Genomic DNA, 19579 nt, shown 5'->3' with positions numbered 1-19579 from the left:
TACTTACTGTATATGTTCTTAGATTAACAAACAGGTTCACATATCTTCTGAGAATGCCATTTCTAAATAATGTCTTCATTAATATAATTAACTTTTCATTTTTATTTATTTTTCCATATTTTCTCATTGTTACTGTGATCAAAAAATACAATTAACATTTCAATGACATTCTTTAAGAGTCCTGTTCAAGTTGTATTTGAGTATTTCGGTACTTTGTGCAAGGTGATTGATAAGCATGACAGACTTTGTGAATGGAGCCTCCGGAGTGGCGCAGCAGCGCAGCTGACACGATCACCTGGTGTAGAGTGTTTCCTCCGACAAAACATATATTTTTTGGGTAGATGCGTATAATTTGTATGCATAAAATATATTATAGTAATATTTAAAATAACTAAACCGGGTAATTGTGTATACATTTATTTACATTTGCTTCAGGCCGATTCTGGGAAGTCATTCATTTTGATTCCGGGCCGAGTCCGAAACCCGATTCTGTCCCGATTCAATCAGTTCCAGCCCCCCGGAAGAGGGCCGCTTCTGGGCCGATTCCTCATTGCTAGCTGAGCAGGTGACTGGGGGCTTGACCGAATTATTTAACTGCCAGATTTAGATGAAGAGTGAGAAATATGAGTGATCAAAAACAGTTTTTCCATTTGATCCTGTTACATCCATTGATAGGCTACATTACATTTGTATTTTGAATTTATTATGGATCCCCAATAGCAGCTACTCTTTCTGTGGTCTGGCAAAATTAAGACAGACATTACAATACATTCATAACAGATTTCACAACACACTAAGTGTATGCCCTCAGGCCCCTATTCCACTACCACATATCTGCAACACAAAATCCATGTGTACGTGTGTGTATAGTGTGTATGTTATCATGTGTGTATCCGTCTGCGCTTATGTTTGTGTTGCTTCACAGTCCTCGCTGTTCCATAAGGTATTTGTATCAGTTGTTTTTATCTGATTCTACTGCTTGCATCAGTTAGTCATTTGGTATTTGGTATTTTATTAGGATCCCCATTAGCTGTTGCAAAAAGCAGCAGCTACTCTTCCAGGGGTCCACACAAAACATGAAACATGACATAATACAGAACATCAATAGACAAGAACAGCTCAAGGACAGAACTACATTAAAAAAAATTAAAGGCACATGTAGCCTACATATCAATAACATTCACACAAACTATCTAGGTCAAATAGGGGAGGGGCGTTGTGCCGTGAGGTGTTGCTTTATCTGTTTTTTGAAACCAGGTTTGCTGTTTATTTGAGCAATATGAGATGGAAGGAAGTTCCATGCAATAAGGGCTCTATATAATACTGTACGCTTTCTTGAATTTGTTCTGGATTTGGGGACTGTGAAAATTTGGAATTTCCAACACAATGTTTCTTATAAAAATAAGTGATGCAGTCAGTCTCTCCTCAACTCTTAGCCAAAATGTGCCACTCTGTTCTGGGCCAGCTGCATCTTAATTAGATCTTTCCTTGCAGCACTGGACCACACAACTGGACAATAATAAATATTAGACTAAACTAGATTCTACAGAACTTGCTTTATTACGGACAGACCTCTCTTTATTACGGACAGACCTCTCCCCATCTTTACTTCCATTGAATCTATATGTTTTGGCCATGACAGTTTATAATTTAAGGTAACGGCAAGTAATTTAGTCTCCTCAATTTGTTCAACAGCCACACCATTCATTATCTGATTCAGCTGAGGTCTAGAACTTAAGGAATGATTTGTACCAAATACAATGCTCTTAGTTTCAGAGATGTTCTGAACCTGTTTATTACTGGCCACCCATTCCAAAACAGACTGCAACTCTTTGTTAAGGATTTCAGTGACATCATTAGCTGTGGTTGCTGATGGGTATATGGTTGAATTATTAGCATAAATGGACACACATGCTTTGTTTAATGCCAGTGGCAGGTCATTGGTAAAAATAGAAAGAGAGGGCCGAGAGAGCTGCCCTGTGGTACACCATACTTTACATGTTTGACATTAGAGAAGCTTCCATTAAATAATTATATTAGTTCTATAAGATTGATAGCTCTGAAAATATATAACACATGTTTTTTTCAACAACAGGTTATGTTCAGTCATGGCTCTACGTAGTACTGTGCGCCTACCATATTCTGTTCTGGACTTGGGGACTGTTAAGAGACCTCTGATGGCATGTGTTGTGGGGTATGCATGGGTGTCTGAGCTGTGTGCTAGTCATTTAAACAGACAGCTCGGTGCTTTCAACATGTCGTTACCTCTCACAAATACAAGTAGTGATGAAGTCAATCTCTCCTCAACTTTGAGCCAGGAGAGATTGACATGAATATTATTATTAATGTTTACTCTCTGTGTGCATCCAAGGGCCAGTCGTGCTGCCCTCTTCTGAGCAAATTGTAACGCTCGTCAGAAGAAGTGGACCAAGGTGCGGCGTGGTAAGTGTTCATACTTTACTTCAACTGAACACTAAACAAAACAACAAAGTCACGTTCTGAAGGCTACACAGAGCTAACAAAAACCAACATCCCACAACCTCAGTTGGCAAAACAGGTTGCCTAAGTATGATTCCCAATCAGAGACAACGATAGACAGCTGTACCTGATTGAGAACCATACCCGGCCAAAACATAGAAACACAAAACCTAGAAATAAAGAACATAGAATGCCCACCCAAATCACACCCTGACCAAACCAAAATAGAGACATAAAAAGCTCTGAGGTCAGGGCGTGACACAAACTGCACATTTTTTCCCCCTCTTTGTGGCACCTGACCACACGACTGAACAGTAGTCCAGGTGCAACAAAACTATAGGCTGTAGGACCTGCCTTGTTGATAGTGCTGTTAAGAAGGTAGAGCAGCTGTCAGGACCCGGTTACGATCCCGGGTCTCCGGAGTGAGAAACAGTCACTTAACCAACTGAGTCACGAATAGTCGGCAGAACCCAGAAGATGAGGCAGACACAGCAGTACTTGAGACGGTGTATTTAATGAAGTAAAAAGTGAAGTCCTTCAGGAAAACATGTAACTCCACAACCTCAAAAGGAATTCCACAAGAACAAAGGTAATCCTCCAAGACAAAAAGGTAAATCCACAAGGTGGTAGGTATAACATAAAAAGCCTCAAAAGATACTCAAAAATAAATAAACAAGAACAAAAAAACAGAATTCCACAAGAGAGTCCACCGGGATCAACAAGAGTTCACAGAATACTAGGGCTGGGTGCTAACATACAAACACAGAGCAAAGAACTGAGGAAAACTAAGGATTTAAATACAATCAGGGGAAAAGAGGCACAGGTGCAAATACTAATGGGGATCAAGGGAAAACAAAAGGTCAAAAAGCACAATGGGGGCATCTAGTGACCAAAAACCGGAACAACCCTGGCCAAATCCTGACAGCAGCGCTTCATTATGGACAGACTTCTCCCCATCTTAGCTAATGTTGTATCAATATGTGTTGACCATGACAGTTTACAATCCAGGGTTACTCCAAGCAGTTTAGTCACCTCAAGTTGCTCAATTTCCACATTATGTATTGCAATGTATTGATGTCATAAGGTGTATGCACCAATTTGTAAGTCGCTCTGGATAAGAGCGTCTGCTAAATGACTTAAATGTGAATGTAAATGCAACATTTGGTTGAGGTTTAGGGTTTAGTGAATGATTTGTCCCAATCACAATGCTTTTAGTTTTTTAAATATTTAGAACTGACTTATTCCTTGACACCCATTCTGAAACTAACTGCAGCTCTCTGTTTCAGTCGCTGTAGTAGCTGATGTGTATAGGGACGGCCTGTTACCTAGTGGGCAGCAGGTAGCTTAGTGGTTAGAGCGTTAGACCAGTAACCGAAAGGTTGCTAGATCGAATCCACGAGCTAACAAGGTAAAAATCTGTTGTTCTGCCCCTGAACAAGGCAGTTAACACACTGTAAATAAGAATTTGTTCTTATCTGACTTGCCTAGTTAAATAAAGGTAAAAATAGTGTTGAGTCATCCGCATGCATAGACACACTAACTTTACTGAAAGCCAGTGGCTTGTCGATAGAAAAAAGTAAGGGACAGCTGCCCTGGGGAATTCCTGATTCTACCTGGATTATGTTGGAGAGGCTTCCATTAAAGAACAGGTTAGACAGGTAACTCTTTATCCGTAATATAGCAGGAGGTGTAAAGCCGTAACACATATCACATTTTTCGATAATGTCAAAAGCAGCACTTAAGTCTAAAAAAACAGCCTCCACAATCTTTTTATCATCAATTTCTCTCTCAATCCTTAGTCATTCATGTAAGTGCTGTGCTTGTTGAATGTCCTTCCCTATAAGGGTGCTGAAAGTCTGTTGTCAATTTGTTTACTGTAAAATAGCATTGTATCTGGTCAAACACAATTTTGTTGGTAACAGGCTGGTTGGTAACAGGTTGGTAACAGGTTGGTAACAGGCTGATTGGTCGGCTATTTGAGCCAGTAAAGATTTGGCTTTAATATTCCTAGATAGTGGAATGACTTTTGATTCCCTCCAGGCCTGAGGACACACACTTTCTAGTAGGCTTACATTTAAGATATGGCAAATAGGAGTGGCGATATCGTCTGCTATTATCCTCTGTAATTTTCCATCTGTCATGCCCTGACCTTAGAGAGCGGTTTTATTTCTCTATTTGGTTATGTCAAGGTGTGATGTGGGGTGGGCATTCTATGTTTTGTTTTCTATGTTTCTTTATTTCTATGTTTTGGCCGGGTATGGTTCTCAATCAGGGATAGCTGTCTATCGTGATCTCTGATTGGGAATTATACTTAGGTTTCCCTTTTTCCCTCCTTTCAGTGTGGGTAGTTATCTTTGTTAGTGGCACAATAGCCCTGTAAGCTTCACGGTTGTTTCTTCTGTTCTTGTTTTGTTGGCGACATTCTAAATAAAAAGGAAAATGTACACTCACCACGCTGCACCTTGGTCCACTTCTTTCGACAGCCGTGACAGAACTACCCACCACCAAAGGACCAACCAGCGTGGCCAGGAGGAGCAGGGATCCTGGGCCCGGGAGAAGAGAGAATGGAGGACATATTGGACATGGGAGGAGGTTATGGCAGGGGACATGACCCTGCCATGGAAACAGGCTGAAGTAGCGAGGGAGGAATGACTTCGCTACCAGGAGTCACGGCAACAGAGCAGGCACGAGAGGCAGCCCCCACATCATTTTTTTGGGGGTGGCACATGGGGAGTCTGGCTGAGTCAGGTTGGAGACCTGAGCCAATTTTCCGTGCTTACTGTGGCGAGCGTCGTACTGGTCAGGCACCGTGTTATGCGGTGGAGTGCACGGTGTCTCCAGTGCGCGTTCATAGCCCGGTGCCCTACCTTCTCTACGGCCCAGGATATCCTGCGCCGGCTCTGTGCACTGTGTCTCCGGTGCATCTGCACAGCCTAGTGCGTCCTGTGCCTGCGTCCCGCACGTGCCGGGCTAAAGTAACCATCCAGCCAGGACTGGTTGTGCAGGCTCTACGCTCGAGACCTCCAGTGAGGCTCCACAGCCTACTGTATCCTGTGCCCGCTCCCAGAACCAGGCCTCCTGTATGTCTTCCCAGCCTGGTGAACCTGGTGAGTCCTGAAGTGATAATCCATGGCAAGAAGCCTCCAGTGATGATCCATGGCACGAAGCCTCCAGTGATGATCCATGGCACGAAGCCTCCAGTGATGATCCATGGCACAAAGCCTCCAGTGATGATCCAGGGCAAGAAGCCTCCAGTGATGATCCATGGCAAGAAGCCTCCAGTGATGATCCATGGCAAGAAGCCTCCAGTGATGATCTATGGCAAGAAGCCTCCGGTGATGATCCATCCATGGCATGAAGTCTCCAGTGATGATCCATGGCACGAAGCCTCCAGTGATGATCCATGGCACGAAGCCTCCAGTGATGATCCATGGCATGAAGCCTCCAGTGAGGAGTCATGGCACGAAGCCTCCAACGACGGCCTCCAGTCCGGAGCCCCCAGCGACAGCGCCCAGTCCAGGGCCCCCAGCGACGGCGCCCAGTCTGGGGCCCGCCGCGAGGGTCCCCACACCAGAGGCGCCACCAAAGTGGGGTGAGCCAGAGGAGGAGCGGGGTCTACGTCCCACACCAGAGCCGCCACCACGGATAGTTGCTCACCCGGACCCTCCCTTATAGGTTCAGGTTTTGCGACCGGAGTTCGCACCTTTGGGTGGGGGGGTTACTGTCACGCCCTGACCTTAGAGACCCGTTTTATTTCTCTATTTGGTTAGGTGTGATGTGGAGTGGGCATTCTGTTTTGTTTTCCCTCCTTTCAGTGTGGTTAGTTATCTTTGTTAGTGACACTATAGCCCTGTAAACTTCACGGTTGTTTCTTTGTTTCTTGTTTTGTTGGCGACATTTTAAATAAAAAATACAATTTAAGCTCACCACAATGCACCATGGTCCACTTCTATCGACGGCGGTGACACCATCCAAATTGTCAGATCCCTGTGGCTCGTCATTGTTGATAGACAACAATACCTTTTTCACCTCTACCACACTCACTTTATGGAATTCAAAGTACAATTCTTGTCTTTCAAAATTTGGTCAGCTATACTTGGATGTTTAGTGTCAGCGTTTGTGGCTGGCATGTCATGCCTAAGTTTGCTAATTTGCCAATGAAAAAATCATTAAAGTAGTTGGCAATATCAGTCGGTTTTGTAATGAATGAGCCATCTGATTCAATGAATGATGGCGCAGAGTTGGCCTTTTTTCCTTTTTTTTAAGGTGTTCCAAAGCTTTTAACTATCATTCTTTATGTAATTTATCTTTGTTTCATAGTATTGTTTATTCTTTTTATTCAGTTTAGTAACATAATTTCTCAATTTGCAATAACTTTTCCAATCGGTTGTGCAGCCAGACTTATTTGCCATTCCTTTTGCCTCATCCCTCTCAACCATACAATTTTGAAATTCCTCATCAATCCACAGGGATTTAACATCTTTCAGTTATTTTCTTAATGGGTGCTTGCTTGTTAGTAACTGGGATAAGCAATTTCTTAAATGTGTGAAGTGTAGTGTCTGGTTGCGCCTCATTACACAGCACAAATATTCTTTACATCATCAACATATGAATCACTATAAACCTTCTTCTATGACCTCTTATACACTATATTAGGCCCAGCCTTAGGAACTTTCCTAGATATGGCTACTATATTATGATCACTACATCCTGTGGATTTGGATAATGCTTTAGAGCAGATTTCTGCAGCATTAGTAAAGATGTGGTCAATACATGTGGATGATTTAATTCATGTGCTCTTTGTAAATACCCTGGTAGGTTGACTGATAACCTGAACCAGGTTGCAGGCACTGGTTACAGTTTGAAGTTTTTTCCTGAGTGGGCAGCTTGATGAAAGCCAGTCAATATTTAAATCACCCAGAAAATATACCTCTCTGTTGATATCACATACATTATCAAGCATTTCACACATGTTATCCAGATACTGACTGTTATCACTTGGTGGTCTGTAGCAGCTTCCCACAAGAATGGGTGTTTAGGTGAGGCATATGAACCTGTAGTCATATTACATCAACAGTATTTAACATGAGATCCTCTCTAATCTTGACAGGAATGTGGTTCTGACTATAAACAGCAACACCTCCACCACTAGCATTTGTGTCTTTTCTGTAAATGTTATAACCTTGTATTGCTACCACTGTATCATCAAAGGTATTGTCTAAGTGAGTTTCAGAGATAATCAGAATATGAATGTCCTTTGTTACTGGCAAGTTAGTAATTGCATGAACCTTCTTTATTAAGCTACATATGTTAATGTAGGCTATTTTGAGCACTTTTCTGGTATGCTTGTTTGTTTTCATTGCTTTACTGGGAAGCTTAGCAGAAGTAGATATTCTCATGTCGTTTATGCTAGTGCAGGGTGAGTTGCATCCAGTGGTCTTCCTACTAGAGCACACCTCCTCAGAGCTCACAGCATAAATCTGGTTCATAGGCACATGATTGCTGCATACAATAGCTGTAGTATCAGCAGAGGCATTCAGGGCAGTTAGAGGGACATACATTAGATTAATTACATGGCGTCTACCAATGCCCCTGCTATAATGTACATCTGCCAAAGCATTATGATGACTCTGTGACACAATGGTAGGGGGTAACTGAGCTGGGCTTGGGTCATGAATCACATGCAGGTACTTTTGACTTATAAACTCTACAGTGTACATGCTGGATACTGTATGTTGTATATACTGTATGTTGTATATACTGTATGTTGTATATACTGTATGTTGTATATACTGTATGTTGTATATACCGTATGTTGTATATACTGTATGCTTTTATTGCTGCCTTGGAAATATTGCCATACATCAAGTTTCCCCTTGAAAAGTGTGAATGATGTGGTATTTGATCTAATATAATGTTCTATTTGATCTAATATGTTCTATTTGATCTAATATAATGTTCTATTTGATCTAATATGTTCTATTTGTTCTAATATAATGTTCTATTTGATCTGATATAATGTTCTATTTGATCTAATATAATGTTCTATTTGATCTGATATAATGTTCTATTTGATCTAATATAATGTTCTATTTGATCTAATATAATGTTCTATTTGTTCTAATATAATGTTCTCTTTGTTCTAATATGTTCTATTTGTTCTAATATAATGTTCTATTTGATCTAATATAATGTTCTATTTGATCTAATATAATGTTCTATTTGTTCTAATATAATGTTCTATTTGTTCTAATATAATGTTCTATTTGATCTGATATAATGTTCTATTTGATCTAATATAATGTTATATTTGTTCTAATATAATGTTATATTTGTTCTAATATAATGTTATATTTGTTCTAATATAATGTTCTATTTGTTCTAATATAATGTTCTATTTGTTCTAATATAATGTTCTATTTGATCTAATGTAATGTTCTATTTGATCTAATGTAGGACATTATTATTAGGCCTACCACAAACACTCCTGTCCTTATGTAACTTGGGTCCTCCTATCCCTATGCAATTGTCCTAATGTATTGCTATCAAGTGGATATTTGCATATTACACAAATGACAGGGAACAGTCAGAAGCAGAAGCAATGAATCAGCATTAATCAGTGCCCTCTCTGCCACCTCTGGCCATCTAACATGATACAGTACATTTCATTTCTCTACACCACATTATTAAAAGCAAATTAAAATCAATATACCATTAGACCAGTAATCCATCACAGATAGAACAAGCATCCTGGCAATTGTCTCTCAATATTGTACAGTATGCAGTCTACATTTGGGAACTGATTGTTATGTCCAGCAGCATGCTGTGATTGTGTTGTAAAATATGTGTCTGGAGAAGAGGAAAAACATTAACAGACTTAATTAAAGCTCAGGTCCATGGAAGTTCAGTCATTATTTGCCAGTGGCAAGGGGATGATCAAAATAAATTCGATTTGTAAACAGAATACTAATTCATATCATCATCAAACATTTTGTGCATTCAGTGTCACACTATTTAAGTTAGATTTTCTGACAACCCTTTCACCAAGTCAAATAATGTCATTTTTATTGCTGGGCTCATTTGCAATGCATATTTGTTGGGGTGCCTCCTCCCTTGTCATCCCTACCTGTGTCTGACTGTAGCTACAGTACATCTCTCCAAGGGCACAGTGAGAGTAGAGGTAGGGTTGATCAGTCACTGGTCAGCTCCATGGTGTAGAGGGGTCACCTCCACCAGTCACACAACAGGAGAGAAGACAATAGAGGGACCAACACAATGGACAAGAGACGGTATACCCTGGAGCCACCAGAGGTCAAACTCTACTTGGTCAAAGGAGACAGGTTTACCAAATGGTCAGAGGTGAGTTGGCTACTCTTGAAAGTGCAGTAAATCCCTGGAGAAAATCTTCTATTGAAAACAAGTTCATTAGTTCACTTTGAATGAGAATCATAGAAAGATCTCTCCAAAATACATTGCATTTACAAAGACTCCATTGATGTAAAACATCCATTACAATTTCCAGCGTTGCCTCTATAAATAATACAAGCTGTCTGTCCTCAAGACCCCGAGCTACAGCTCTGTCACAAAACTAGCTGGGCCAAGTATAAATTCTGTGATAAGGTTTGCAATAACTCAAAATGTATTTCTCCTCAATCAGGAGTCAACCAAGACTGTGCCTGTCACCATGAAAATGGACCCTAAGGGCTACTACCTCTACTGGACTAACCAAAGCAAGGTAAGGTAACAGAAGTGACATTGCACAATGAGATAATTACTGCCAAATAATTGGGTTACAGTGAACAAATATTGCCCCCTTATATAATCTGCCTGGTTGCTTAGTTGAGCAGTTTAGGTCCTTATGTGTTAAATCCAGGCCATATGAAATGTGTTCTGGCTGCCTCAGGCTCCACTGCTCTAGAATGGGGTCCATCAGGCTGTGGGATGACTTAGAGCCTCAACCGCTGTAACCACAATGTACTGTATGTTAACAGTGAATTACATTTAGCTGAGGAATTGGTTTAGAGTGTTGCATTGCGCCTCACAGTCCCAGCAGCCTTGTGGATTGTATTGATAGAAGCTGATGTGGGTTTTACCAGCCTGCTGCGCTGCAAAGATGAATTCAGAACAATGTTCATTGGGCTTCTCTTCTCTCTCTCTCTCTCTCTCTCTCTCTCTCTCTCTCTCTCTCTCTCTCTCTCTCTCTCTCTCTCTCTCTCTCTCTCTCTTTCTCTCTCTCTCTCTTTTGCTCTTTTTTTCTTTCCCTCTCTCTCTCTCCTCTCTCCTCTCTCTCGGCACCTTCTGGTCTGCAGTACATTCTGATGCCCACCGAGGCTTAAATACACACATGTGCTTACAGTGTGGGAGCTTCCATACAGAGTATTCATGCAAGTAATAGAAAAGCATATTACAGTTGAATATGGGTGAAGCCTATATCTTGATGCAATCATAAAATAATAAGTGTTTTATCATAGTCAGAAAGATATCATTTGTTTTCTCAGTATGCAGTGGGTTCTACTTCACACTGAGTGTGCAAAACATTAGGAACACCTGCTCTTTTAACGACAGACTGACCAGGCGAATCCAGGTGAAAGCTATGATCCTTATGGATGTCACTTGTTAAATCCACTTAGTGTAGATGTAGTGGAGGAATTGAGACATGGAGACATGGAATTGAGACATGGAGTGTGTATGGGTGCCATTCAGAGGGTGAATGGGTAAGACAAAAGATTTAAGAGCCTTTGAACGGGGTATGGTAGTAGGTGACAGGTGCACCAGTTTGTGTCAAGAACTGCAACACTGCTGGGTTTTTAACGTTCAACAGTTTCCTGTGTGTATAAAGAATGGTCCACCACCTAATGGACATCCAACCAACTTGACACAACTGTGGGAAGCATTGGAGACAACATGCCCCGACAAATTGAAGCTAGTCTGAGGGAAAGGGGGGGGTGCAACTCAATAATTGGAAGGTGTCCTCAATGTTTTGTACACTCAGTGGGTTTTCATTTTGTAATTCCCCATTCCTAGGAGACAGAGTTCCTGGATGTTGCAAACATCAGAGATACCAGATCAGGAAAATATGCAAAACTTCCTAAAGTGAGTACCATTATGTAAGAGCTATAATGCTTTCACTGCTGCGTGATCCACTCAATACAACCATTCTCTATCTGTTTGTCTGTAAAAACCTCTGCATGCATTCTGAAGTGTGTTGTATAATTGAGGGGGAATTTGCATTGCAAAATCAGCAATAAACACAATGCCAGTGCACACACACACCCAGACACACACAGTGTTAGTGATGTGATTGCAGCCAAAGCGAGAGCCCAGCTGTGTGATTTCTGTGCTGCAGATCAAGCTGTAGAGATATGATTGAGTTTGACAGTTTGAATTTCTCCCACTGCTTTCTCCCACACTGAGCTGTCTCCATAGAGAGTTTCAGTATGCAGCCATTACTCCCTACTACTGGGGGAGGTCACAGCTATTCCCTGGGGGATATAAACAACATCATCCCCATAGCTGGTGTGCCATCTATCTATGCAGTCTGTCTTATGTGTTGCCGTCAAGGAGAGCAGTTGGTCTTCTATAAGCCATGGATACTGTATCAAAACAAATGCTGTAACATCATTGATCTGTTGGTACTGTAGTGGTTGAGGACATAGTAACTCCCCAGTTCCTCTGCTGAGCTGCTGCTCTCATGTTTCTCAGCTCTGGTCGGGAGTTTGCATGCATTGATTTGCCTGGTCCAGCTTGAGCTCCCAGGCGTCCTGTGTATGGAAAACAGACACTAGGGTGCAGCAGGGCTCATTTCCCTCTCTCCAAACAGACATTGCGATAACATAGGTACAAAGGAACAATTACTTGTGGTCACTGGAATTTAGGTTTTTACAAATGTCTGTCCATTCTCATCAACAGCACCCTAAAGTCAGGAATGTGTTCAACCTGGATTTTCCAAACAGCGACCATCTAGTCAAAACCCTGACTGTTGTCACAGGCCCAGACATGGTGAATTTGACTTACCACAATTTCTTTGCTTACAAGGAGAAAGTGACACAGGTAATACACATTAATAATCCTTACATCGTTCCATCTTCTTTACAGCAACATGACATAACCAGAGATCATACTGCCCGTACTGCATGTAAAATAACTTCAAATGATTAAGTGTCATACATACATATATATATATATATAAATTAAACATAATGAGATAGGCAAATTTACTCTCGATGTTTACATACCTATCAGCATCACCTTACCACCAACATTTGTTTAAGTGATATTCGTTGCCTGATTCCATACTGGCTCTGCAGCTCTATCCTCAGGTCAACCACTAATATATAAGCCTTCATTTCCACCACAAAGCAGCCTCTGTCCTAGCCCTCTTTTTGAGTTTACGACTACAATATCCGGTTTTAATAAACTCTAATGAAAATAACAATTGATAGACAGTCAACATGCGTGACTCTCTCTTCCTGAAGCACAGATCAGTTCTGTGCCCCATATTGGTCACAAATAAAACAATATTATCAGGACATGTCATAAATCCAGACAGCTATTTCATGCAGCTATGGTGTGATGTTGTAGAACTGGGCTGCTGATATCCTGTCCATTGCTTACAACCCATCGAGGAACAACGCATGCAGACAAGTCTTCATGGAGAAAATGTGAGTGGACATGGACCGGTCTCTCTCTATGTTGTTAGCCAGTAAATTAGATGACGTTTTTTTTAATAACCTCTCCATCCTAGGTATGTCCGCATCTCCCTTCAGACCAATAAGGATGGCAAGATCCCTGTCAAAAAGTGAGTCACAGACAATGTCATGTCGAATTGGTTTAACACCTGCACTCTTAGGGAAAAAAGGTGCTATCTAGAACCTGAAAGGGTTCTTTGGCTGTCCCCATAGGAGGGTTCTACATGGAGGGTTCTACCTGGAACCAAAAAGTGTTCTCCTATGAGGACAGCTGAAGAACCCTTTTGGAACCCTTTTTTCTACGAGTGTACAACAACAGTTGAACAGATTCAGTCAATTTAAACTACATTCAAGCCTCTCATTAGCTGTCTTTATTTCCATCCTCAGTATTTACAAGATGTTTCCAGCTGATAAGAAGAGGGTGGAGGGAGCTCTAGCTTCAGCACACCTCCCCAAAGGAAAGGTCAGAGAGAAACCCCAGTGTTTTTCAACAGTCACAATTCTGGGGTCTGCACCCATGTAGTCCAAGTACTTATCGTAATCCTTTTTAAAGGTGTATCATGAATTATTTTCAGTAAAGTGTCATAATGTGACAGGCTGTTGTGTGTTCTCTCAGGGTGACACTATGAAGCCGGACGTCTTCACTGAAGCTGCTTTCAAGCTCTTCCTGATGAGTCTTTGTCCCCGGCCTGAGATCTATGAGATCTTCACATCCTAGTAAGTAACATTCATACTTACCAATTGGAGAATACAGGCATGAGGTGATGCCAGGTGTAATTATCATCATGTTCTCCTCAATGGTTGGTCGGTCGAGTGTCCAGCTCATGCATTAGTTCCCTGGCTCAGGGTTTGTCTGGGCCCTGGCTGATGTAAGATGCTGTTGATGGGATTGTCACGGCTAATTGTCCCTCCAGCTCTGCCAAGGCTAAGCCCTACATGACCAAGGAGAGCCTGGCCAAGTTTGTCAACGAAAAGCAGCGTGACTCCCGCCTCAATGAGGAGCTATTCCCCCGCTTCAGACCTGACCAGGTGAAGGCCCTTATCGAGAAGTACGAACCCTGCTCCTCCAATTCCAACAGAGGTAAGAGACACATATATACAGTTTGATTACTAAAGGTCAGAACAGGAGAACTAACATAGAAGTCTAAATCATCACATTACTACTGCATTAGCCAATCATCATCATTGACTACACTCTATTCCCAATCGTTTCTGTATTCTAAATCCAGTGTTTTATAGAAGAGAGATGTGTAACACAGTTATAATGCACAGGTATCTTATACTACAGGTCAGATTTCTCCGGAAGGTCTGCTGTTCTACTTGATGGGGCCTGAGACATCTGTGGTCATACTGGACAAGCTGGCCAAGTGTCAGGACATGAGCCAACCTTTGCCCCACTACCTCATCAAGTCTTCCCATAACACATACCTGACGGGTGAGACGGGAACAGTCTTTAAACTATCACACATTTCAACAAAGCTATGGTACACAAGGTTGTAAAAGGCTACTCAGAGCAATGCAAATGGGAATGCCTATTTTTCTTATCAGAAACTGTGAGCCCAGAGCTAGTAGTAGAAGCAATAGAAAGACAATGGCTGAATGATCTTTGACAAATCCTTTCTGGTTATTTCCTTCATTGAAATGACCGGAAACCTTATAGTCTGTGGTTTTAATGCGTCTTTGAGTGTCTCTAAAGTATAAAATGACCCCCCAAAAATGTTGTGATCCCTCCACAGCCGGTCAGTTTTCCGGCGTGTCGTCTCCAGAGATGTACCGCCAGTGTCTGCTGGCCGGCTGCCGCTGCCTGGAGCTGGATTGCTGGAAGGGAAAACCACCGGATGAGGAGCCTATTATCACCCACGGCTTCACCATGACAACTGAGATTCTGTTCAAGGTCAGGTGTCAGTCAGCCCTCGTCTCTCAGTGCTGGACAGTGCAATAGTGCTGTAAAACCAAATATTCATACACTTTGAAAGGAATATACAACCTATTTTGGGGGGATTCTAGCCTTAGCCTCAATCCTACTGATCCAATATGGTGCGTGCTAACCAAAGACAAAGCATCTAACTAAATGTACACCATTGACCCATTGTGACCACTGTTGCAGTCCCCATTTACACAGCCCTGATTCATTAAGACTCACAGACAACAGAGATAGTGTCACTAATGCCGGGCCCTGACTGTTACTGTTACGCAACGGTAGTCCAGACCCAAGCACCTACAGTAGCAGTGCCCCAGGAAGTGGCCCCTGCTTTACGTCTCACAGTGACAGCTTTCTTTGTGGCTCTGCCAGCAGGTGTCAATAGAGACACAGCGCAGAGTGTCATGTTGGGCCTGGGCACTGGAGCCTGCGTGCAGCACGGCAGCCTTAGCACACCACACCATATGTCCCCTGGGCCCCTCACTCAACACTGCCATTTAAGGGCACCCAGAGCTCCACTCTAACTGGCACACAGACCAAACCAAACGCCTCAGCATAGTTTACTGTCAAACACGGATTTCCTCCAGCCTTGATGATGTTTGGCCTGCCTCCAGCTCGTTTAGCTGGGTCTGATAGAGTTGTGTTGATACTGCCAGTCATGCTGTGTGTCTACTTAGTATGTCCCAGAGTCCAGATTGGTCTGTCTGTCTGTTTGTTTGTGTGACAGGATGTGATTGAGGCCATCGCGGAAAGCGCCTTCAAGACGTCACAGTACCCCGTCATCCTCTCCTTTGAGAACCATGTGGACTCGTAAGACAATGCATTCCACTCCTCTTTTCAAATTAAAAACATGCAAGTTTAGCGTTCAGTGCCCCTACCATCACAAACATTTCTTTGGGTTCTTAATATTATGTGACTATTTATATCATATGATTGAGCCTGTAACCTGCATGTAGACAATCATGGATTATCATTGAAGCTGTATTATGTTTTTCCAGGGTGAAGCAGCAGGAGAAAATGGCTAACTACTGTAAGACCATATTTGGAGATATGCTGCTAATGGATCCTCTGGACAAGTACCCTGTGAGTGGGACTGTCTATTAGGAACAGACAAGTCCATTTGTCTCAGTCATATCCATTCATGTACAAACAAGCCATATTCATTTTCATCTGTTAACCATAGTGTCTCTAAGAAGTTCACATGGTGTGTTGAGGCGCCACTATAACCTGGCGTTTGATCTGGGAGCCCTATAGGACAGCGCACAATTGGCCCAGCGCTGTTCGGAGTAAGGGAGAGTTTGGCCGATGGGGCTTTCCTTGGCTCATCATGCTCTAGCGACTACTTTTGACAGGACTGGTCACCTGCAAGCTGACTCCAGTCGTCAATCGATCAGTGTTTCCTCCGATACGTTGGTGCGGTTGACATCCAGATTAAGCGAGCAGTGTTTCCTCTGACACATTGGTGCGGCTGACATCTGGATTAAGCGAGCAGTGTTTCCTCTGACACATTGGTGCGGCTGACATCCGGATTAAGCGAGCAGTGTTTCCTCTGACACATTGGTGCGGCTGACTTCCGGATTAAGCGAGCAGTGTTTCCTCTGACACATTGGTGCGGCTGACATCCGGATTAAGCGAGCAGTGTTTCCTCTGACACATTGGTGCGGCTGACATCCGGATTAAGCGAGCAGAGTTTCCTCTGTCACATTGGTGCGGCTGACATCCGGATTAAGCGAGCAGTGTTTCCTCTGACACATTGGTGCGGCTGACATCCGGATTAAGCGAGCAGTGTTTCCTCTCACACATTGGTGCGGCTGACATCCGGATTAAGCGAGCAGTGTTTCCTCTGACACATTGGTGAGGCTGACATCCGGATTAAGCGAGCAGTGTTTCCTCTGACACATTGGTGCGGCTGACATCCGGGTTAAGCAAGCAGTGTTTCCTCTGACACATTGGTGCGGCTGACATCCGGATTAAGCGAGCAGTGTTTCCTCTGACACATTGGTGCGGCTGACATCCGGGTTAAGCGAGCAGTGTTTCCTCTGACACATTGGTGCGGCTGACATCCGGGTTAAGCGAGCAGGGTTATAAGAAGTAGGAGCCAGGCGGGCCATGTTTCAGAGGATGCATGACTCGAACTCTTGCAGAGAAGAGCCAAGAGACCTAACGCGAGGAGAAAATGGTGTAAAAAATACACTTGTGACCATAATAGTGAAAACATAGATAACACATATGGAATCAAGTAGTAAGAAAAAAGTGTTAAACAAATCTAAAAATATTTTATAATTGAGATTCTTCAAAGTAGCCACCCTTTGCCTTTATGACAGCTTTGCACACTATTGGCATTCTCTCAACCAGCTTCACCTGGAATGCTTTTCTAACAGTCTTGTTGGAGTTCCCACATATGCTGAGCCCTTTTTGGCTGTTCTTCCTTCACTCTGCGTTTCAACTCATCTTAAACCATCTCAACTGGGTTGAGGTCGGGTGATTGTGGAGGCCAGGTCATCTGATGCAGCCTTCCATCACTCTCCTTCTTGGTCAATTAGCCTTCACACAGCCTGGAGGTGTGTTAGGTCATTGTCCTGTTGAAAAACAAATGATAGCCCCACTATGGGCAAACCAGATGGGATGGTGTATCGCTTCAGAATGCTGTGGTAGCCATGCTGGTTAAGTGTGCCTTGAATTCTAAATAAACCATTGACAGTGTCACCAACAAAGCACCCCCACACCATCACACCTCCTCCTCCATGCTTCACGGTGGGAAGCACACATGCGGAGATCATCCGTTCACCTACACTCACAAAGACAAAGTGGTTGAAACCAAAGTCTCTTCTTATTAGTGTCCTTTATTAGTGGCTTCTTTGCAATTTGACCATGATAGCCTGATTCTCACAGTCCCCTCTGAACAGTTGATGTTGAGAAGTGTCTGTTACTTGAACTTTGTGAAGCATTTATTTGGGCTTCAATTTCTGGGGCTGGTAGCTCTAATGAACTTATCCTCTCCAGTAGAGGTAATTCTGGGTCATCCTTTCCTGTGGAGGTCCTCATGAGAGTCAGTTTCATCATAGCACTTCATGGTTTTTGCGACTGCACTTTTCTGGATTGACTGACCTTCATGTCTTAAAGTAATGATGGACTGTTGTTTCTCTTTGCTTATTTGAGCTGTTCTTGCCATAATATGGACTTCTTTTACCAAATAGGGCTTTATTCTGTGTACCACCCCTACCTTGTCACAACACAACTGATTGGCTCAAAGGCATTAAGAAGGAAAGAAATTCCACAAATGAACTTTTAACAAGGCACATCTGTTATTTCAAATGCATTCCAGGTGACAAATTATTGAAGCTGGTTGAGAAATTGCCAAGAGTGTGCAAACCTGTCATCAAGGCAATGGTTGGCTACTTTGAAGAATCCCAAATATAAAATATATTTTGATTTGTTTAATACTTTTTTGGTTACTACATGATTCCATATGTATTATTTCATAGTTTTGATGTTTTCACTATTATTCTACAATGTAGAAAATAGTACAAACAAAGAAAAACCCTTGAATGAGTAGGTTTGTCCAAACTTTTAACTGGTACTGTATACATACGGTCTATATCCTCAGTTTAAACGTACATGAATTTAAAGACCGAACCTTCACCTTCACCACCTTTTCCTGTTCCACATTACTACTACAGTTGACTCGTATCAGCCTCTGTAGCCTTATAAACTGATTTATGTGTTAAGCTAACCAATTAACCTTCCCTGAACAGAGCACAAGTACACTGTATGTGTGTTGCCACCTGAGTGTGTGTACGTGTGTGCCTGGCCTCCTTCCCTGAAGTGTGTTTTCTCCCATGAGCAGATGAAGCCAGGTCTGCAGATCCCCAGCCCAGCAGAGCTCATGGGGAAGATCCTGATCAAGAACAAGAAGGGCAGCCATGGGAAGCCCAGCCAGGCCTGCCCCAAGAAGACAGAAGAGTCAGAGCAGCCCATAGTCACAGCTAGCGCTGGCCAGGAGCCCAACCAGACAGGCCCTACTAACCCTGAGGACCAGTGTGTGACTGGTGTGTAATACAGGATCAAACCAAATGACATTGTATGGTGGTTGTACTGTATTAATCCTCCAGATAATGCTGCAGCCACATTGTTGTAGTAAATATTGAGGCTGTATGTGTCTTATGTCCAGAAGGGGAGGAGGTGACCATGACCGGGGAGGAGGTGACCATGACTGATGACCATGAAGAACAGCAGGAGGATGAAGACCAGGATGAGGAGAAGATGAAGAACTCGGACGAGGTATGGCAAGATGGTGTTTCTAAGCCTCTTTCTATGTCAGTAGATGTTTCAGACAGGAGCTAACTTCCTGTCTATCCTCCTATAGGGTACAGCGGGACAGGAAGTGACAGCGTATGAGGAGATGTCTGCCATTGTCAACTACATCCAACCCACCAAATTCATCTCCTTTGATAACTCCCGAAGTAAGTTGTGATTTGTTGATGCTAATTTG

General features: G+C 42.7%; 1 protein-coding gene across 3 annotated transcripts in view; it reads left to right on the top strand.

Annotated features, from left to right (window-relative positions):
• The first annotated feature begins 9647 nt into the window (after positions 1-9647).
• LOC118368378 (1-phosphatidylinositol 4,5-bisphosphate phosphodiesterase beta-2-like) overlaps positions 9648-19579 on the top strand; it is a 27027-nt gene continuing 17095 nt past the window's right edge. Inside the window, exons 1-16 of one of the 3 annotated variants that reach the window (XM_035752428.2) lie at positions 9648-9837; positions 10136-10213; positions 11503-11571; positions 12388-12477; positions 13060-13139; positions 13223-13276; positions 13554-13629; positions 13783-13883; positions 14081-14247; positions 14455-14601; positions 14903-15060; positions 15815-15897; positions 16086-16170; positions 18935-19136; positions 19259-19368; positions 19454-19550. In XM_035752428.2, the coding sequence (XP_035608321.1) occupies positions 9754-9837; positions 10136-10213; positions 11503-11571; positions 12388-12477; positions 13060-13139; positions 13223-13276; positions 13554-13629; positions 13783-13883; positions 14081-14247; positions 14455-14601; positions 14903-15060; positions 15815-15897; positions 16086-16170; positions 18935-19136; positions 19259-19368; positions 19454-19550 (1681 nt within the window). In that variant the 5' untranslated portion in view covers positions 9648-9753. Of the gene's footprint in view, positions 9838-10135; positions 10214-11502; positions 11572-12387; positions 12529-13059; positions 13140-13222; positions 13277-13553; positions 13630-13782; positions 13884-14080; positions 14248-14454; positions 14602-14902; positions 15061-15814; positions 15898-16085; positions 16171-18934; positions 19137-19258; positions 19369-19453; positions 19551-19579 lie in introns of all 3 variants that reach the window. The other 2 variants (XM_035752427.2, XM_035752426.2) reach the window with 2 other exon arrangements.

The sequence above is a fragment of the Oncorhynchus keta genome, chromosome 35 (assembly GCF_023373465.1).
Source record: "Oncorhynchus keta strain PuntledgeMale-10-30-2019 chromosome 35, Oket_V2, whole genome shotgun sequence".
Classification (NCBI taxonomy): Eukaryota; Metazoa; Chordata; class Actinopteri; order Salmoniformes; family Salmonidae; genus Oncorhynchus; species Oncorhynchus keta.
This window is presented reverse-complemented; position numbering and strand designations above follow the sequence as displayed.